The 19846-nt window shown below is 54.8% G+C and overlaps 2 protein-coding genes across 6 annotated transcripts in view; both read left to right on the top strand.

The window, feature by feature from the left end:
* ATP6V1B1 (ATPase H+ transporting V1 subunit B1) overlaps positions 1 to 8979 on the top strand; it is an 82014-nt gene extending 73035 nt beyond the window's left edge. The window contains exons 9-14 of the mRNA XM_073343055.2: positions 339 to 462; positions 2749 to 2899; positions 3963 to 4045; positions 4504 to 4608; positions 5024 to 5153; positions 5860 to 8979. Coding sequence (XP_073199156.2) covers positions 339 to 462; positions 2749 to 2899; positions 3963 to 4045; positions 4504 to 4608; positions 5024 to 5153; positions 5860 to 6026 — 760 coding nt within the window. The 3' untranslated portion in view covers positions 6027 to 8979. The remainder of the gene's footprint in view (positions 1 to 338; positions 463 to 2748; positions 2900 to 3962; positions 4046 to 4503; positions 4609 to 5023; positions 5154 to 5859) is intronic.
* A 639-nt stretch (positions 8980 to 9618) lies between these two features.
* The window catches only part of LOC140910911 (shootin-1), a 38434-nt gene continuing 28206 nt past the window's right edge, over positions 9619 to 19846 (top strand). For 2 of the 5 annotated variants that reach the window (XM_073343048.2, XM_073343050.2), the window contains exons 1-3: positions 9622 to 12453; positions 15718 to 15767; positions 19198 to 19258. In XM_073343048.2, the coding sequence (XP_073199149.1) occupies positions 12261 to 12453; positions 15718 to 15767; positions 19198 to 19258 (304 nt within the window). In that variant the 5' untranslated portion in view covers positions 9622 to 12260. Of the gene's footprint in view, positions 12454 to 15717; positions 15768 to 19197; positions 19259 to 19846 lie in introns of all 5 variants that reach the window. The other 3 variants (XM_073343054.2, XM_073343053.2, XM_073343051.2) reach the window with 3 other exon arrangements.

Genomic DNA, 19846 nt, shown 5'->3' with positions numbered 1-19846 from the left:
TGCTGCTCCCAGCAAGGGGAGCGTTGTCTCCTAGCTCAGTTGGGAGGGGCTGGTTTTGGGGGGCAGGAGGTTCTGGGCTCGATCTGCATGGCCCAGGGGACGTTCCAGCTCCCCGTGTGTGTGTGCCGATGCTATCCGCGGGGTTGGGGTGCTTGCCATTGGAGAATGGGGAACTCCGAGGTCAGTGGGAGCGGGGCCATCTGATGCCCAGCGGGGATTGGCCCCCTTGTAACCTGGTCTCTCGGGGGAACGGCATGGCTGCGGAGTACGTGCTTTGAGGGGACACTGCGGGAAGCTGTCCGAGACCAGCCTCCGCTAACGGCCATCTCCTCCCGCAGGATCGAGCGCATCATCACCCCACGCCTGGCGCTGACCACCGCCGAGTTCCTGGCCTACCAGTGCGAGAAGCATGTCCTGGTGATCCTGACCGACATGAGCTCCTACGCCGAGGCCCTGCGGGAGGTCAGTACGGCAACGCTTCCCACCCTGACGCCGCAGCTGGACTCAGGCCACAGCCTTCCCAAGAGCTGGAGGCACCTGTGAATGGGCCGGACTGGGTCCCACTGCCCGGGGAGGGCCAGATTGTCCCCAGGCGATCAGCCCCCAGCAGCTCCCACTGAAGCAGGTGAACAAGCAGTGGGAGCTGCCGGGAGCTGAGGCCCTCATCAAACCCAGTTGCTTCCTTTGGCCTCCTAAATGGGAGACAAATGCTGTGGAGACTCTGGCCCGAACGGGAAACTTCAGGGGTGACATGATCCCGTTCCCTTGCCTGCGTCAGGCTCCCGTCCACTCCCTTAGAGCCACTCCCATCCACCTCCTGGCATGCACGGGAGGCTCGGCTGGTGTCACGTACACCCCAGGGGGCTGGCAGGTTGGGGTGAACGTGGCCAACTCTCTCCCACAACCTTCTGGGACTCGCTTTCCTCACTACGCTCCTTCCTTCTGCCTCCTTGGGCCTCACCCCGCAGCTGCACCCGGCATCCAATGGCCGCAGGGTAACGTGCATTGCAGAGGGTTGGGGAAGGGGAAAGTGACTCCAGTTCACGCTTGCCTCTGTCCTGGGGCCACGTTTGTGTTTCCCGTCGGGTGTCCTCCCTCGGGCCCTGAACCTTGAGATCACTAATCTGAGCAAACCACCTGGCTGGCAGCGAGGGGTCCTAGGCAGTGCCAAGGTTTTTTGGAGGCATCGTGGCAAAGGGGAGTTTTCAGGCGGGGTTTGAAGGAGAACAGGTCGCTCTGCGGGTGTTCCTGGGGAGCTCCTCCCAAGCACGGGGGGCGGCCGGGGGGAAACGCAAAGGGGCCGGGGTGAAGACTTGAGGGGCGGGTGATGGTGTCGTGCGCCCGTCGGAGCTGAGCGCTGACAGCATGATGGCAAAGGAGAGTGGAGCTTCAGAAGCAAAGACAAGCAGTTTGTGTGTGATGCGAATGGGCCTGGGGAGCAAAGCGGAAGGGGGGGCTCAAAGCGACAGGCCGGGAGGCTGATCTTTGCCTCAGACACCGAATGGGCCTGAGCAGGACAAGATAGCGTTTGTCGAGGCCGGTGAGAAGGATGCTGCAGGTGGGGAGAGCCTGGGGGAGTTTTACTATGTGGCTGCAAGAGGGGCAGAGTGAGATGCATAGAGAATCAGCAGGGTTTATCTGCAAAAAGAAGAGGAGGACTTGTGGCACCTTAGAGACTAACAAATTTATTAGAGCATGAGCTTTCGAGGGCTACAGCCCACTTCATCGGATGCATAGAATGGAACTTATAGTAAGAAGATTATAAACATACAGAAAAAGTGGAATTTGCCATATAGCTTAAGCAGTCGGGCCCCATCCTTTTACAACCAGAGGCCCTGGGTTCAGTCCCCACACAGTGACCCTGCCAGGGGGCATCCCACCAATGGAATGGCATGCATGTGGGTTACACCGTGGCTCCGGGTCAGCGGGCTCCATGGGCCCCACAACCAGGATCCTCACGCTGAATGGATGGGACTGGAGGCTTTTCAAAGCTTGGGCAGAGTGCAGATTTCTGGCAAAGGTGCGACCTGCTGTCCTTTGAAACGTCCGTTTCCACTGTGAGGGCAGTGTCCCTTCCCTGGGGGCAGAGCTGAGCTTCAAGGGCTGGGTTTTATTTTGCCAGGGCATCTTCTCGCCCCAGAGCCGTTCATCTGACCCTGTAAAACAGAGCACCCAGCGATTCACATGCACCCAGCCCCAGCGAGCGCTGGCGGGGGCTCACGGTGACCAGCGCAGGCTGAGCTGGCCGTGGAGAAACACAATGGCCAGCACTGGGCTCTGTCCTGTTCTGAGCGAACCCGGTGCTGGGGGAAGGGGCCAGCCCACTGGATCGCAGTGGGAGGAGGGCAGCAGGGGTTGTCCCCTCCAAAGAAGGGAGAGGGTGGAAAGAAACTGGGATGAACTAAGCTCAGGGGGAACCCAAAGGCGGGGCAGGTATGCAATCCGAGGTGTAGCAAGAGTGTGCCACTGGGCAGAGAGCTGGAGGGGGCAGGCTCACCAGCCCTGGGGGCGGAATCGCACAGGAGGGGCGCTGCTCCCTCAGCCGGGATCCACCAGAGGGGGGCGCTGCAGCTACGGGACAGCCGGGCAGGGGGAGCATCCGGCTCCGTATCACAGACCCAAAGTGTGGTGGTGGGGCCAAAACTGGGACAGGTCCTCCCCACGGGGCCCCTCGGAGGATCCCAGGAGGGTGGGCCCCATGGCAGCTCTCCTGCAGCAGTAACTCTCACTCCTGGCTCTTCCCCTTAGGTGTCGGCAGCCAGGGAGGAGGTGCCAGGCCGCAGGGGCTTCCCTGGCTACATGTACACCGACCTGGCCACCATCTATGAGCGCGCCGGGCGCGTGGAGGGGAGGAACGGCTCCATCACGCAGATCCCCATTCTAACCATGCCCAACGACGGTGAGCAGCGTGGGGCAAAGGGCGCACGGCGGGCCAGCCCATGGCCCCCACGGCAGTCAGGGCACAGAGGTTGCTGGGGGCATCAGCATGTTGCTCGGAGATTTGCTGATGCTGCATTAGCAGCCAGGATCCCAACCGGTGGCCATGACCCACACCTGGTGGGGGGAGGGATCTCAGCAGGCGGCTGTGCCCATACACCCGATGGGGAGGGGGTTTGGGGGGGGATCCCAGCAAGCTGGTGTGCCCACACCCAACCACGCTCTCCCCCACGCTGGTTTTGAACCCTGCAGAGAGGTGGGGGTGTCAGAATCAGCTGGGCCCCCAGGGAGCAGGGCTAGAACTGGCCTCCTTCAGCACCCAACACACCAGCTGTGGGCTAATGGACGCCACCCTTCTCTTCGGCTAGCAGTGGTAGATCCTTTATCCTCTCTGTGGCCCAGCCACCAGGGGGCAGCACCGCTCACTGGCTCCTGCACGCCGCACACGGGTCTCCCAGGGCCCTTTGGGGGACCCAGACTGCGGCTGTTTCTCTCCTTGCAGCGTCTGGCCCTCGGGCGCATGAGAAGCAGGAAATGGAAAGAGGGAAGCTGCCGCCCATGCATGACCTCCGTCCCTGCCTCCCAATTCCTTACCTGAGGTCCCACAAGTTCCCCTGTTCGCCTGCCAGAATCACGCAGGCTGCGGCCTGCACCCCCCTCCCCAGCCATCAGCATCCCATGGGAGGGAGGGGATGGTGCCCGAATGTGGCATGGGGGAGCGCCCTGGGGGAGCTGTCAGAAGGTGGAGCGCTCCCTCTGCTCCAGGCGGAGACTCGTCAGGGGAGGATGGGTCTGCCCTCTTCTGGGGGGAGCGGGTGAGGGTCTGCCCATGGCAATTCCCTCTGTATGATGAGCCATTCCTTTGGCTCCTCAGGCCGGGCATAGGCTGGCATCCTGGGCCAGGTGAAGTCCCTTGCCAGCTGTCAGAGGGTGGGGTCATTGCGGAGAGGGCTCATTTGGCCCAAGGCCCTTGGCTGGTTTGCAGACCTCCCAGGCTACCATTGGCTCTGTCTTTTCCTTCCCAGACATCACCCACCCCATCCCCGACTTGACAGGCTTCATCACGGAGGGGCAGGTCTACGTGGACAGACAGCTCCATAACAGACAGGTTCGCCGCCCCCTGAATCCGAGAGCCCTTCCTTCCCTCTCCGTGTCTCGCGGTGGAGCAGAGGGCTCAGGCTCTGATCACAGCGAGGGAAAGCCACTGCCAAAGGAGATGACCCCAAGTCTGGAACCGCAGGGGCTCCCGGAGCCGTGGCTTTGGGGAATTTGGGGTGCTGACTGGCTAGTGAGGGGGCACATAATACAGACAGGCGAGATCTACTGCCCAGGGCACAGACCTGGGTGCCAGGAACTCCGCCGGTCTAATGCCAGCTGGGCCACTGGCCGCTCCTGTGAGCCTGGGCCAATCGCTCAGCCGCTGTGTGTAAAACGGGGCTCACAATCCCCATCTCCTGCTGAGGTTTCTTGTGGGGGTTCACTAGTGGGTGTCCCTCTGGCACTTAACACGCCTTCCACGCAGGGCATGCTAAGGCTGTTGTGTTCGTGTGCTTTCTGCCGCCACAGATCTACCCCCCGATAAACGTGCTGCCCTCCCTGTCCCGCCTGATGAAGTCGGCCATCGGGGAGGGCATGACCCGGAAAGACCATGGTGACGTGTCCAACCAGCTGGTAAGTGCTGCAATGGGTCGGGGGTAGGAATAATTTGCTACGTCAGTCCCTTCATACGGAGAGCTGGAGGCTGCCCTCAAGTTACACCAGTGGTGTAGACCGGGCTAAGTGTGCTGACGTCCCCAGAGGAAGCATGGCCCAGTGGTTAGGGTGATAGCTTGGGACACTCAGATCAATTCCCTGCTCTGCCCCAGACTCCCTGTGTCCTGGGACCGGTCACCTCGTCTCTGCCTCCGTTCCTTTACATGCAAATTGAAGATAACAGCCCTGCCTGGGGGATAATCTATCTTACGTGGTGCCCAGCTCCATAGTATCTGGGCACCACACAGGCTTCAGTGGATTTCTCCCCACGCGCCCCTGTTGCAAGGTCTCCAGCACCCCATTCACCGGCCCGTCCTTTCGGTCGCACCCCCAGTACGCCTGCTACGCCATAGGCAAGGACGTGCAGGCCATGAAGGCCGTGGTCGGGGAGGAGGCGCTGTCGGCAGACGACCTGCTGTACCTGGAGTTCCTGCAGAAGTTTGAGAAGCAGTTCATCGCCCAGGGTAAGGAGCCCAGCGTCCAGATCCACGCGCCCAGCGGGCCCGCAGCGCCCACACGTCTGCAGCAGGGCGGGGAAGGGCACGGCTGAAGCAAGCCACTGTGTTCGCTACAGAGGACAGGCTAGCGGCTCGCAGGCAGGCGTTGTGGGCGGCCCGGTGCCCTCATTCCGCAGAGAGCCAGCAAACGAGTGGTGCTATGTACCCTCTGGGGAGCTAACATCGGGCTTTGAGGGCACAGCCTACAGCCAGTTCAGGACAGAAGGGGCTGAAAGCTCCTATCACAAAAAACTTTGTAGCCCTAGTCTCCAGAATCCTATTCTCCAGCCCGCCCCGAGGCCTCCTGGCCATTCTCCAGTCTCTCCTGGGACCCTCTGGCTGTTCTCCAGCCCCTTCTGGGGGCCCCTGCCCATTCTCCAGCCCCTACCAGGGTCTCCTTGACGTTCTCCAGCCCCTCCCAGGAGCCCTGCCTGTTCTCAAGTCTCTCCTGGGCCATGGGTGTCCCTGGCCATTTTCTAGGATTTGGTGGGGAGTGAGGCTCTTTAGCCCTTTAGACTGTCCTGGGGTTCATGTATCTCTAGCCGTTCTCCAGACCAGCGTAGGGTGCTGGGGTGCAGACACCGGGGGCGTGGTGTAGGTGTCCACCCTTGGGCCCCAGGTGTCTGCAGCCCGTCTCCACTGTCTCCCAACACGCCTCTGTCCCGCTCGCCAGGCCCCTACGAGAACAGAACCATCTTCGAATCGCTGGACATCGGCTGGCAGCTGCTCCGCATCTTCCCGAAGGAGCTGCTAAAGCGGATCCCCGAGAGCATCCTGGCCGAGTACTACCCGCGGGAGGCCAAAGCGCCAGGCCCGCAGCACCACGACACCGCCCTGTAACCACCTGCTCCACTCCGGGCCAGCCCCTCGCTCGGAGCCTAGTTACCAGCTCCTGTCACCCCCTTTGGGCCCCTCGGCGGGTGTATTTATGTAACGGAACAGCCCCTCGTACTGCTGAGATGGCACTTTCCCAGGCAGTTCCCGGGTGGCTCTGCGGCTGGGGGGGGGCTGCGTGATATTTACACAGCCGGCAGCTAGTGTGCTCTGTGCTCTGTCATGCTTCTGTGATGCTGTCCCAGAGGTGCTGTCCCAGCGCGCCCCCTTGTGGCTGGAGGTAGTGATGCTACAGCTCTGCCTCAGTTTCCCCACGGCAATTTTCGGCCTGCTCTGGCTGTAAAGGTGACTGGTCCTCTGGCCCAGCAACTGGAAAGCCTTCAACCCTTTGTGGGGTGACAGGGTCCCTTAAGCCAAAGCCAAAAAATGCAGCAAATGAAAGATTCCCTCTTTAACCCCTTCCTGTCTGGGGCAGGGTTTGTCTGCCCTGTCACATCAGCCACAGCAAGTGAACAGAGCAGCAGCTGCTGCTGGGGAACAGAGGCCCTGTGAGATGACCAGTCCCTATGCTAACAACAAAGCCATGTCCCAGGTCCCCTCTCCCAGGAGCGGCCGCGGAGATAGAGAGGCTGGGAACTTAGCTGCCTACCCAGCGGTGCTCCCTCTGCTCGGGGATGGCAGGAGGCTGAGTGGTGCAAAGGAAGCTCTGCCAACTCCTGGAGACCCTCTGCTTCACACCACAGCCTCTGATCCGTAGCTAGCCAGGGCAGTGGGGAGGAGGCACTGGGGATGATGGGATGGAGGGAGCTCTGGGCTGCATCCCTCTGGCTTATGTTTCGCCAGGAAGGCAGGGCTAGGAGAGCGCATTGGCCAGACCAGTCCCACCTTTGCAGCCCCTTCCCTGAAGCAGATTAAGCCCAGCACTGATGCCTCTTCACCACTATCCATCCGCCCCCAACCCCCCGTGTGTCGGTTCCCTGCCCCCATCCAGCCCTCTCTTGCCAGAGGCAGAGATCCAAGCCTTTCTCCCACGGAGCCTGGGGTGAGGTGTGTGTCAGGGCAGCAGGCTGATTGTGCTGCTCCCCCCAAACCCAGGCAGGCCGAGTGCCCCCCACTCCCATCTGGGATAGTCGTTTTACTGCCCCCCCAGGCTGCCTGGTGGCTGGAGCAGCCTGGGCTCTTTGGGGAAGGGAATGGGTTAAAAGAGGGGGGATCCCACATTGGAGAAGGAGGAAGAACACCCCTCAAAATTCCACTTCCTCTGGGGGGTTGTTTTTATTGGAAACCAAAGGTCTTTTCGGGCAACGAGGTCCAAATCAATACCCAAAAAGAGCCCTAGAGTGCCTCCCATCCCTGCCCTGGGGTTCCTGGGTCCCTCCCTCCCGGGCTTTCCTCCCTGCGCTTCTGGCTCCAGTCTTCCCCGCATGGCCACAGCCCCTGTCCCCACTTGGCCTTAAGCCGTAGCAAAGCAGCCCGTTGTACCGCACAGTCCTGCCAGGTGTCCTCCTCATGGAACGAGATCGCTTCCCACCCCGTGCCCCAGGCCAGGAATCCCGGTTCGCTCCCCCTGGCCTCACCGGCTCCAGGCCTGACTAGACATTGCTATTTACAATGGACCATGGGCCGGGACCCGCAACGGTGAGCGGATAATTAACCTTCAGTAAAAAAAATGCGAGGGGGAAAAATCCGTCTCTGGCTCTTTAATTGTGGGACGTGAGAGGCCCCCAGCCATTAGGGGGTCTTCAAAAAGCGCCGTCCCGCCCGGGTGGTCAGCTCTCACCAGCTAACCCCACAACACCACTTTCCAACTGACCGCAGCGCGTCCGCCCAGGGTTAACCACATCAGGTCCTAGCCTGAAGGCCACGATGCCTCAGCAATTGCTGGGCAGAGCCACGGCCTGGCAGCAGGAGTGGGTCGGAACAAGGCCGCACCAGCCCGTCCTGCTCTCTAGAGTCCTGCCGAGTGACAGCAGAAGCGAAGGAGAGGAAACCGGACTCCAAAAGCTGCTGGCGCTGGCTGCTCTGGAGTCACACTAGAACTTGGGGATGCCCTGGCCAATTGTGTCCACCCTGACCTGGCGCACTGGCCGGTTCCTGGGCAAAGGAACGAACGCTGTGGTGTTAGAGAAGCACGGTGTGGCACGTGGGGGGAGAACACCTACTGCCGATGGGTGATAGGATCATTGCCTGAGGCAACATGCCACTGTGTGGGCCCTTTCCATGTGGAGTCCTGCTCCCGTGGGAAGCTGGCGGTGTGAGCAGTACATGAGGGAACATCTCAGACCCGAGCCCCTTCCACCAAGAGAACTTTGCAGGGCCCTGTATCTGAGTGGGGGAGACTTTCCTATAAACACTGGACTTCTTCAGCACAAAACCGCCAGCAAATTTCCCACTGCTGGCCTCTCCCCAGACACAGCCGGGACCAGATACTCCCTGGCCCACCTGCCCTTGCAGCACCACACGATGTGTCCCAGCCCAAGGACAGTTCAGTGCTTAGACGGGATGCTTCTGAGATCACTGTCGGTCCATGCGGGGCTTGCAGATGCTGTCTGGGCTGCTGCGATTCGGGGGGCCTGTGGGCCTGGGAGCTGAGTGGCGGAGAAGCCCACGCCACCTGGCCCGGAGGAGGACGCGGGCACCGTACAGCTCCTGACGGGTTGGCCTAAGACTTTATGCTCTGCAAATAACTCAGCACCTATAACCTGATGCAGGGAGGCATCGGCACACAGACTACTTCCAGGGGAGCCGGCTCAGGGGCTGGATGGAGCATGGTCTCCGCAGGCCGCTCGCCTGCTGTGGACTTCTGATGAAATCAAGCCCAGCACTAATGAGTGAGGTGCCCATCGCCAGGGCCTGCGGCAGAGCCAGCCTCCGGGCTACCTGACGAGCACAGCTGGCCTGGCGTCGGCTGCCTGACGGGTGCACCTCCCGCCTGGTGGGAAGAGGCAGCAGACCGGCTTTTGAGCCCAGCAGCGGCAGGTCAGTGGCTGCTCAAAGCACTCGCCCAGAGCCTGTGCCTGCCCTGTTCCAACCCTGCCCCGCCTTGTTCCCCTGTAGTTAACCTGGCTCTGGCCGTCTGCCCCGATTCCTGACTCCGGCTGCGACCCTTTGCTCTGGCCCTGCCTCTGACCACGGGCTCCTAGTCCTGACTCCTGCCCCAGTCCTGGGCTCTGACACCAAAGCTTTTCCACGGGAGAGCGATTGGCCCACGTATCAAACGCATAATGTGGAGTTTTGCAGAGCACATCGCTATCAGTAGCTTAGCAGGTATTGAGCACTGACCTTCACTTCCACAAAACCAGCAACATAGGAAGCAGCAGAGTGGTGCTAATCCGAGTAACCCCCGTGCCAGTGGCTAGCGTCAGGGCTTGCAGAGGAAGGTGTAAGAGCCCGGCAGTAGCAGCTGAGGGATAATCTGCCCCACGCCATGGAAGTTTCCTGTCCTGATCCCTAATGTTAGAAACTGGCTTATACCCTGAAGCAGGAGGTTTTATGCCCCTGCGAAATGAGTTTGCATTAGCTGTTACAACTGGCTATTCGTTATATGCAAAATCCAATCCCTTTTTGAATCTTGCTAAATTCTAGGTTTCAATGACATCCCGTGGCAGTGAGTTCCACAAGCTAATTGGCTGTTACATGACAAAGTGTTTCTTTTTAGTTCCTTTCATCTGATGTAAAGGTCCCTGGAGGTATTCCAGCGCTGGCTCCCCTATTCTAGTCAAGAGCCTTAGACGTGGGGAACCAGCTTGGCTCAAGAAAACCACAGGTGGGAGGCTGCCTGGTATGAAGAACCCCCTGGAGATGTACCAACTGAGGGCCACATTTATCCTTGATGTAACTCACTAAAGTCAGCACAGTTGCCCCACGGATGAGTTTGATCCTGAGAGAGGAGTGATTGTGCCACCAGCCAGAGGGGGCAGAGGGAGAGATGTGATCGCTGTTACAACTAGATTCAATGTGAATTCCACTTACCCCAATTCCCGTTCCCTGGAAATCCTAGCTCTCCAAATGCACCCTGCGTCCCGGGGAGTCCTATGTTACTGCATCCCCTGCTGATTAACTAGCATGAACTCTGAGTTCGGAGGATTTCCACGGTTAGGGAGGGAAGGGGGGAGTAGCTGCAGAAAAAAGGAGCCACCTTGGCACTGCTTGAGCTCTTCCTGGCGCTGGCAGCCCCAGGCGCTGCAAGCAACAGTACAAATAGTGAGGGGTACGGCCGGCTGCCTCCAACCAAGGGCCGCTGTCAGCTTGATATACTCTACAGGGACCTTTCAGGGTCCATAAACCCAGTGAGGGCTTGTCAGCTCTGGACTGTCCTTGGGTCTGTGCAGCGCCTGGCGTAACAGGGTCCTGATCTTGGCTGGAGCCTCCAGGTGCTACTGAACTATAAAGAATACGATAAAGCTGGCCAGGGGCTGCTGTAGCCATCAAATGGGTTAAACAAAATTGTAGCCAATCACTCAAATGTGAATTGTCAGACGGATGGAAGATACTTTCGGCGAGTAAGAGAATCCCTAATGGTTTCTAAACTCTCCTAGGAATTGCCAGACTGGATCAGACCCAGATGCTGCAGAGGAAGAACCCCACAGCAGTAGATGTGGGATAATCTGACCCCACAGAGGGCTCATCCTGTTCTGTAATAATCAGATATTGGCTTAAGCCCTGAAGCAGGAGGTTTCATATCTCTACCGTTATTTTAGTTAGCATTAACTATTCTAACTCTGGATGGTCTTGTTATCCATAGAAATGTCCAGTCTTCCTTTGAACTTTGTTAATTCCTTGGCCGCAATATCATCATGTGGCAGGGAGTTCCACAGGCTAGTTACTCACTGTGTGAAAAACTTCTATCCGTTTTCAACTGCATTGTGTGTTCCCCCTCCAACCCCCTATATCTCTGAAACTCCTTGCTTGAAAAAACACAGACTTTCCTCCAAAGTTGTTCTCTTGCGGGAGATGCCCAAAGAGGCAAGTCAAGAGGAAATAGGTATTTTAGAAGTTAGAAGTATGGGGCGGGGGGAGAGAGACGATGACGGCGCTGGCAGCATGATGGACAGCTGGTTCAAATCTCCGTGCTGAGTTTCATGGCAAGATTGCACCATGAGACTGCAGGAAAAAAGGCCCATGCAATGATGGGCTGCCTCCACAGGGCATCATGGACAAGGGAGGGAATAGCACCTCTAGATACAGCTCTGCTGCCTGGAATATTATTCTGGGCACCTCCTCCCCAGAAAGCATTCAGAGAAGGGCCACAAAAATGGTAAGGGATCAGCTCCTAAGGCAAGACCTAGATCTGCTCAGCTTGGCTCAGGGAGGGGACATAACTGCCGGCTACAGGTATTTGAAATGTGTAAACCCCCCTGGAGGGAAACAGGTGTCCTGGGGTGGCACAGAGCAGGTTTAATGAGGAGCACTGAGGTGGGATTAAGGAAGGGGCATGTAGGCTGAATGTCAGGCAACATTCCTGACAGTGAGGTGCTCCGGGCTGTTGAGGAGTTGTCCCAAGGAGGTGAAGAAAGCCCCAGTGCTTGGGACGTTTACATTTAGATCGAGCAAAGCTTTGGAGAAAGTATCGTGGGGAATGATGAGGGGCTGGCTAAGGGACTAACTCGGAGCCATTTGGGGCCTGATTCATTATTATGGTCATTTATTATTTGTTGTCCAGCCCCGTTACCCCCATTTGGTATTGGTGTAAAACGCTATCCGATCAGATTGGTAGGGCCCGGGTCTCATTTATACAAAGGCCCCATCCCAGTGTACTGGCAGATTAAAGGGGCCGTAAAGCAGGTGTATTCACTTGAAAGCCACTTTAAGGCTAGAGGCGTAAGCGGTCGAGGGGCTTGTCTGCGCAGTTGACCCGAGTAGCTATTGCCGGGTAAATTATTCCACAGTAGCCGCGCGGGTGGATGGTCTCACTCTGGACGAGCTAGCAGTTTACAGAGGGGTTTGTTCGTTAGATGTGTGAGTCTCTGAGGTGCCACAAGGACTCCTCATTGCTCTTGCCGTTTAAATTCACTCCCTACCTTACACTGGACTAGCTTCCCCATGCAGACAAGGCCTTTGTATAAGACAGAATCTCTCCCATAGTATTTTGTTCCCCCTTTGCACCAGTGCCAATGAGATCACAAGGTTCAGGGCCCCTTTAGACCCTCACGTTCCTGCAAATTGCTGGTGGAATAGCCCTGTCCTGTCACAGCTGCTGGGTCCCTTCCTTGATACGGTTGCTAAGGCTCCCCGGGCTGCATGCAACACTGCAGCTGCCAGCTCACAGGAAGAGGGATGGTTTCGGTTCCCCGTGTGGCTGAGGAATGGAAACCGCCCAGCCTCTGTGCAAACGGGGAAGGAGACCAGTCAACTCGCATCAGAGGCAACAGGCAGCACCAGCGTGGAGACACAGCTCCGTCAGCTCGGGTCAGAATGGATTACCAACTGCCAGGTAAGGCCCCCCCACCTCCGAGTGCATGGGATAACATGAGCTGCGAACAGCTGAGCAGGTTCTTAGAAAAGGATGAGAGTGTTTGGTAATGAGAATACACATGTACAGTTGCATTTGCAAGTTACAAGGGTGATCCCATGCTCCAGGGTATCAGCTGATCATCAGCTGAGCCAAGGAGCGGTCTACTGGAAATGTCAGCTGAGCCAAGGAGTGGTCTACTGGAAATGTCTCTCTTCCTAGAGACATCTGGCATTGGCCCCTGGCAGATTGGGCTGGCTACTGGTCTGGTCCAGTGCAGGAGCTGCTGGTTGTAAGGGGATCATAACCCCACTGCAGTCTCATTGATGTCAGGCGAAGGGATGAGGCTGGAGGAGTCTGACCCATCCATCTAGGTCTGTCTGCATTGCTAAAGTGACCATACCTGTAGAATCCAGACAATAAGGACAAATGCAAAGTTCTCCACTTAGGAAGGAACAATCAGTTGCACACACACACAATGGGAAATGACGGCCTAGGAAGGAGTAATGCCGAAAGGGATCTGGGGGTCATAGTGGATCACAAGCTAAATATGAGTCAACTGTGTAACACTGTTGCAAAAAAAGCAAACATCGTTCTGGGCTGTATTAGCTGGAGTGTTGTAAGCAAGACACGAGAAGTAATTTTTCCGCTCTACTTCACGCTGCTTAGGCCTTAGCTGGAGTACTGTGTCCAGTTCTGGGCGCCACATTTCAGGAAAGATGTGGAGAAAGTCCAGAGAAGAGCAACAAAAATGATGAAAGGTCTAGAAAACATGACCGAGGAAGATTGAAAAAATGGGTTTTTTAGTCTGGAGAAGAGAAGACTGAGAGGGGACATGAGAACAGTTTTCAAGTACATAAAAGGTTATTACAAGGGGGAGGGAGAGAAAAGCTATTCTTCTTAACCTCTGAGGAGAGGACAAGAAGCAATGGGCTTAAATTGCGGCAAGGGAGGTTTAGGTTGGACATTAGGAAAAAATTCCTAACTGTCAGGGTGGACAAGCACTGAAATAAATTGCCCAGGGAGGTTGTAGAATCTCCATCCCTCTTAGCTACAGCATGCCCCTGGGAGGCCATGTTCCAGGGGTCATCTGCCATGGCCCCTAAGTCCTTTTCAGAATCACTGCACTCCAGGATGCAGTCCCCCGTCTTGTAAGTGGGACCCACATTCTTTGCTCCTACACATATGGCCTGGGTAGGCAGGAGTGGCCTGTGAATGGGAGCACTTTTCACTCTCTCCAGGTCTGGTCAGAGTCAATGGGTCTGCTCTTTCTCAGAGTGGGGGAGAGTGTTTTTGTGAGGGGGGGTTCACCCCAGAATTCTATCCCTGGGGGCCTCGGCTGCTGCAGTCCCCATTCCAAACACCACCACCGGTGCCCCCAGCTTCCTGCGTTGCATCAATCAGAGATGTTAAGAGATGGAAAGGTCACAAGCGGTCTGTCTCCCCCGGGCACTCCTCCAGCCCATGTCAGATAGTTTCCTGCTAAGCCCAGATAACACCGTACATGGACCCTTCTTTCTTGGGCTCCCAGCTGCTTCCAGTGGCCAGCATGGCTCCCAGGGCTTCACTTCCTTGCACGCCTGTTTGAGCGATGGGGTGAAATCCTTGCAATGGGGAAAGGTGGGGAAAGTGATGCAAAGCAATCAGCATCGCCAGCCCCAACCATGCCACAGTCCTGAGTCAGGCCCCTAAATGCTCATGAGATTGGCTTGGCAAGCTGTCCTGCAGGGACTCAGGGGTGTGAAGACCAGCCTCAGGGCAGGCTGCAAAGAAGCAGGGCACAAACCCCAAACTGGTTGTGAGTTTTATCGTTGGATTTCACTAACCAATTATCAAGTGTAAACTTCTCAGATGCTATAACAGCCTGAATATGGAATCACAAACAGTCCCTTTGGGTGCTCAGATCTCTCTTGCCACCCAGGTGAGCCTGCCTTTGTGACAGATGGTCCCTTACACCAAAGATCACAACAATATCCAGGTTACTCCCACTCCCAAAGGACCAGTCACTTACCTCAGGTCAGTTGCACCTTAGAGCTCACACCAAAGACAACGCTTGTAGCCAATCCTACAATAAACTGTCTAAAGATTAGTTTAGTGGGAAAAAGAAATCTAGAGTTATTTACAAGGTTAAAGCAGGTAAACACAGATACCCAAATGAGTTCCAATCTTAAGTTTCAAAAAGTCATAGACGTTTTTATAATAAGCAAGCTCTATGTGTCTTTTGGGGCTAACCCAGGCCAAGCACTGGGGATCTTTTGCTTATGCTTAGTAATCCTTGCCCCTCAGCATCCAAGCAGCATGAAAGATACAGTTCCTCCTTGTCAGGGCTTTTTATTGCTTCCCTGCTTCTGTTTCCAGTTGCAAATTCAGCTGTTGGGCGGAATTCACTTGCACTTCTCCTCTCCGTAGGGTGGAGAGCAAACAACAAAGACTTTCATCCCCTGATGTTTCATAATAGCTCGTCTGGCGTTGATGGGCCTCCTTTGAGGGTCAGGAGATCACACTTCCTGTTGGCCCCTAGTATTTCACGCTCGTTAATGCTCCTCTCCTGTCTGGTGATTTGCAGTTACAGAGCAAATACTTAAATATTACCTTATCACATGGGCTACAGGTATTATAGGTGAGATTAATGTAGGCAGCTACTGACAAGCGTTCCATAAAGTCTGAACACCAAACTCATTCTTATCATTCTAATACCTATCTAAACAATAGTAACACACAGCTAAGCCAGACTGGTTTCCAGCTATGTCTGTGTTCAGTTGAGACCTAAGGGCCTTGGCATGAGCTGGCACCTGCTCGGCCAGGATCGCATGGCTTAAAAATCAAGAGACTTTTTTAAAAAACAACAAACGGTGGATTCTCACATCCTCACATGACTCCAGGAGCTGGGGCTTGAAGAATACTAATTCACATGAAACTTGCAGTACAATCGCAGGAGTTGGCAATACTGTGGTGTAAATGCATGAAGCTACCAGTGGTGGCTGCTTTTCTGGAGCAGGTAACTTAGACCCGGGACGCGGCCCTAGAAGGCACAAGGCACTCTCGACTCCCATAGATGTTGGGGTATTTGAGGGTGCAGGGTCCCTCCCGGGGGGTTGGAACACACATGGAAATGCTTCGGCTGAAGGCGCTGCAGGCAGGTAAGACGTGCTGACCCACAGCTTGAATGCTGAGCACTCCTGCAAAGGTTTCATGCTTCTTGCTGAGTGTGGTAACTTCCTGCTGTGTGCTTTCTGTTCCCTGCAGCCATCCTGGAGTCTGACAGCGAGTCATCGGAGGATGAAGAAGTGGCTACGGTACAGAGTTATCTTCTGTTTTGTTTTTATTCCCCAAGCAGGGATTTCCCTACACCCACCCTGAATTCCCCCCCTTTCCCTCTCCCCCACACCACGCAGTTTTGGGAACTCGTTACATGCAGTGTTGCCAATTTACTGATTGTTTGGACATTTGAATTGAAATTGAAACATTAATACACACTTTAAAAGCATACACAGTGTATGATAAAATACGTGTATCTGAAGAGGTGTAATAGATTTGAAAAGTATGAACAGAGACCAGCTTCCTTACACAGCTGTTGTTTTTATGACCACGTCACTGCCTTCATTTCGGTGATGTTGGCCAACCTCACAATTTCAGATGATGATTTGTAAGCAAAGTTGAAAGGAGCTCTCCCTGACAGCTAGTGATGAGCTGGGGCTGGGGGGAAAGGCTCCAGGACCAGATTGTATTTACATTCCAACCTAATCTACCCAGGTATCCAGCAAACAGAGCTGCGTTGCCCAAGTGATAGATTTGGGCTGGGGTGGGGTTACACATCACTTGGATGCGGGGTGTGAGGGGGGATGAAATGGGGTTGTTCTTATTGCAGGAGTAAAGGGCAGTAGAACTGGACGTAGCCTCTGCTGACTGAGGGCATCGAGCGGGAGGGAGGGTGGGGACAGGTGTTTTGCTTGATGGTCTGCCTGAGTCACAAGTACGATTTGACCTGCCCCTCTCCACTGTTTAAAGACAGAGCTGATCAGGCTCCATAGAGAGTCTTTTGTTCTGCTAAGTGACCCCTGCTATAGCTGAAATCAGGTCTAAGAGCTCAGACCGGCGGTGGGACCGTGTTTCTGTGGCAGAGACGGCCCAGCCTGCACCCGCAGCGAGGTTCCCCCACTGCGAGCTCGGCTGAAACCACTGGGAGCCGATGGAACCTCCAGAGACCCACTGGCAGAGGTCACAGGGGCAGGTGGCAGCCGAAGGTGACGGCGCAGGGCCATGGGCCACAGAGTCATAGAATATAGACTATCAGGGTTGGAAGGGACCTCGGGAGGTCATCTAGTCCAACCCCCTGCTCAAAGCAGGACCCATCCCCAACTAAATCATCCCAGCCAGGGCTTTGTCAAGCCTGACCTTAAAAACCTCTAAGGAAGGAGATTCCACCATCTCCCTAGGTAACGCATTCCAGTGTTTCACCACCCTCCTAGTGAAAAAGTTTTTCCTAATATCCAACCTAGACCTCCCCCACTGCAACTTGAGACCATTACTCCAACAGAGCGAAGGAGTGAACGGTGGCACAATGAACAGCAGTGGCCAGAGTGAACAGTGAGCAGCTGGAGGAATGAGCGAGGGGCCTTCTTGCTGCCCACCTGGGAGGTGAACTCATGTGAAAGCACCTCTGAACTCTGAGTCTCCACTGACCCAGGACAACACCGGTGTGTGCTAATGAGGCTGTTAAGAATGCTGGAGACACAACACCATTCATGCGAACAAACGTGGCTGTGGCATTGTCCTTTCTATTTAAGCAAGAGACACCACACACTGCAAACTGGAGGCCAATGCTAAGTGCATGGTCACTTGTTCATCCTGAAGTTGAACACTGGTTCCGAACACGACCAGCAAATGCTCACTGTCTTTCTGCAAAAAACTCAGCTGACTGGCTAGACGTATGTGGTGCAACAGTGAAAAACTCAACAGCTGAAAAAGTGAAGACCTCTGTCACCACATTAAAAAAGTGTGCATACCTGGCTGATGAATGCACCATTGCAAATGGTCATCAAGCATTAAGTCATTGTGTACGTTATCTTGATGTCAGGGGAAGGCCAGTAGATGCATTTCTAGATGTTCAAGTTATAGAAGACACATCGGCTGCATCTGTGACAACCCACATCTTAGAAGAGTTAAATGCTTGTCAACTGGATCCCAAAGAGATGGCTGCTTGTGCATTTGATGGAGCTGCAGACTTCTCTGGAAGACGTGGTGGAGCACAAGCTTTGCTCAGAGAAAAGTGTAACCCTGGTCTCTCCTATCCACCCTGCAGTGGCCATCTACTCCACCTAGCGCTAGTACGAGCTGCAGACTCTTCAAAAGACATTACAAAAGCTATAAATGGAATGTCTTCCTTCTATTCTTTTTTCAGCAAGAGTCCAAAAAGACTGAATATCTTGGAAAATATAGAAGATACACTGGGACTGAAGTTCAAATTAGTCCAACCTGGGAAAACCCTCTGGCTTTCTCATGAGCAATCCTTGGCTGTTGTCTTAAAATTACTCCAGCCATTATTACTAGCTTTGGAAAGTATCTACCAAGATAGGATGGATCTAAGTAGTGAGGCTGGTGGATTACTTTTGCTACTACGTTCAGAGAAGACTATTGCCATTCTCTCTCTTGCAAGTCTATTCTTGAAACCACTTGGGTCATTAAACAATGCCGTCCAGGCATCTGCTACAACAGTAGCAGATCTTTGTCCAGCAAGAGAAGCTACATTTGGATCAATCAGAGAGCTATCCACTGAAAACGTACTGGAAGAAGCAAAGACTTCAGTTCAGAAGTTGACTAATGAAGGCATTTATATCGAATCCTTAAGTGAAGAGGACAAGAAGTGTTTGTTAAGACAACTGGAAAAGTCCACAGACTTGATTCTTAAAAATCGACAACAACAACTTCTAGATTCTACTCACCCTCTAAGTAGCTTTTACGGATCCCTGTCCTATAAAACACCGACAGCTGAGTGGAGTGAGGCACTGCCAGCAACAGGGCTGCCGTGTGCTCAGGACAGAACAGAGAATTTGAACACAGAGTGGAATATCATAAGACGAATGGATGAAGATTTGACTTCAACTTCTTTTTCATCATCGCTAGTGGCTCGGACAGATCTTTGTGCTCTTTTTCCTGGGCTGGAAGAAGTAGGAATTCATCTCTTGCTGCTCCCAGTCACAACAGCGACAGCTGACCGTTCTTTTTTCATCACTGAATAGAATTTTGTGCTCTGAAAGACGTCTACATCTCCTCCAGAGGCCTCCCTTCCACTCACAAAGCCCTCCACCAGGACCAAAATAACTAACCCAGCCTGGCACAGAGACGGTAGAGCCAAGGGGACTGATTATGGGGCAGTAGTCCCTCTCTCATGGCCCTGTGCCATGGGGGGCATTGGATGAAACACAAAACCAACATCCTGATCAGTCAAGGTCAGTGAAAATGACTAAGCCCCAGAGCAGCAGGTAGCCCACTAGTCTTGACCAAATCCTAACATGGGTGACTATGTTTCCTTCCTCAAATCCCCTGCAGTTTTTATTGGATATAGGATCCTTTGCTTCCTGTCCCAAACCATGGCCTGGTGTTAAACAAAGGTGCCATGCATCACCCCAAAGGTGGCTGCTTTTGAGTGGTGGGTGAAGTGCTTTGGGATCCTTCGGGACAAAAGGATGTGTAAATGAAGTGTTGTCTCCTTGCTTTTGCCTGCAGCATGAGGCCCTCCTCCAGGAGAGGGATGAAGCTAAAGAGAAGCTGTCTGAGTTTGAGCAAGGTGAGTCCTGTTCCTTGGCCTCCCTCTTCTTCCTCTCCTTCCCCCCAAAATTCATGGGAGCGAGACGAGGACATTTATGAGGCGTGTAGTCTCCAGGCTCATTAAAGATGGCAGGATATGGAGGCTGGGAAGTAGATAGTGGGGCCTGGTCTCCTAAAGCCATCCTCCCACCTGTGCAGGCAATAGGGCAGCAAGCTGGGCACCAGGAGACCTGGGTTCTCTCCCTAGCTCTGCCACCGACCCGCTGGGTGCCTTTAGACAAGTCACATCCCCTCTCTGTGCGTTAGCTTTCCTCAGCTACGTGTCTGTACCACACCCAGCACAACAGGGCTCTGAACTCAGTCGAGGCCTCTCGTGCTACTGTACCATGGACAGAGTACTGGTTAAGCCAGGTCACGGGAGATTCTAACCCCCATGCTGTCCAGACCTGTTCTTCTCATTGGGCAGCCTGGAATGAGCAAAATCCTGGTCTGGCGAATCCATTTTTTCCTCCTACCAGACAAGCTGTGGATTAAAGCCACGGTATGCACTGACTGCTCAGTGTATCTGCCCTGAGGATGACCATGAAATCTGACTTTCTGCCTGCAG

The sequence above is a fragment of the Lepidochelys kempii genome, chromosome 4 (genome assembly GCF_965140285.1).
Source record: "Lepidochelys kempii isolate rLepKem1 chromosome 4, rLepKem1.hap1, whole genome shotgun sequence".
Classification (NCBI taxonomy): Eukaryota; Metazoa; Chordata; order Testudines; family Cheloniidae; genus Lepidochelys; species Lepidochelys kempii.
The sequence above is the reverse complement of the archived record's forward strand: the minus strand, read 5'-3'. Positions and strand labels throughout refer to the sequence as shown.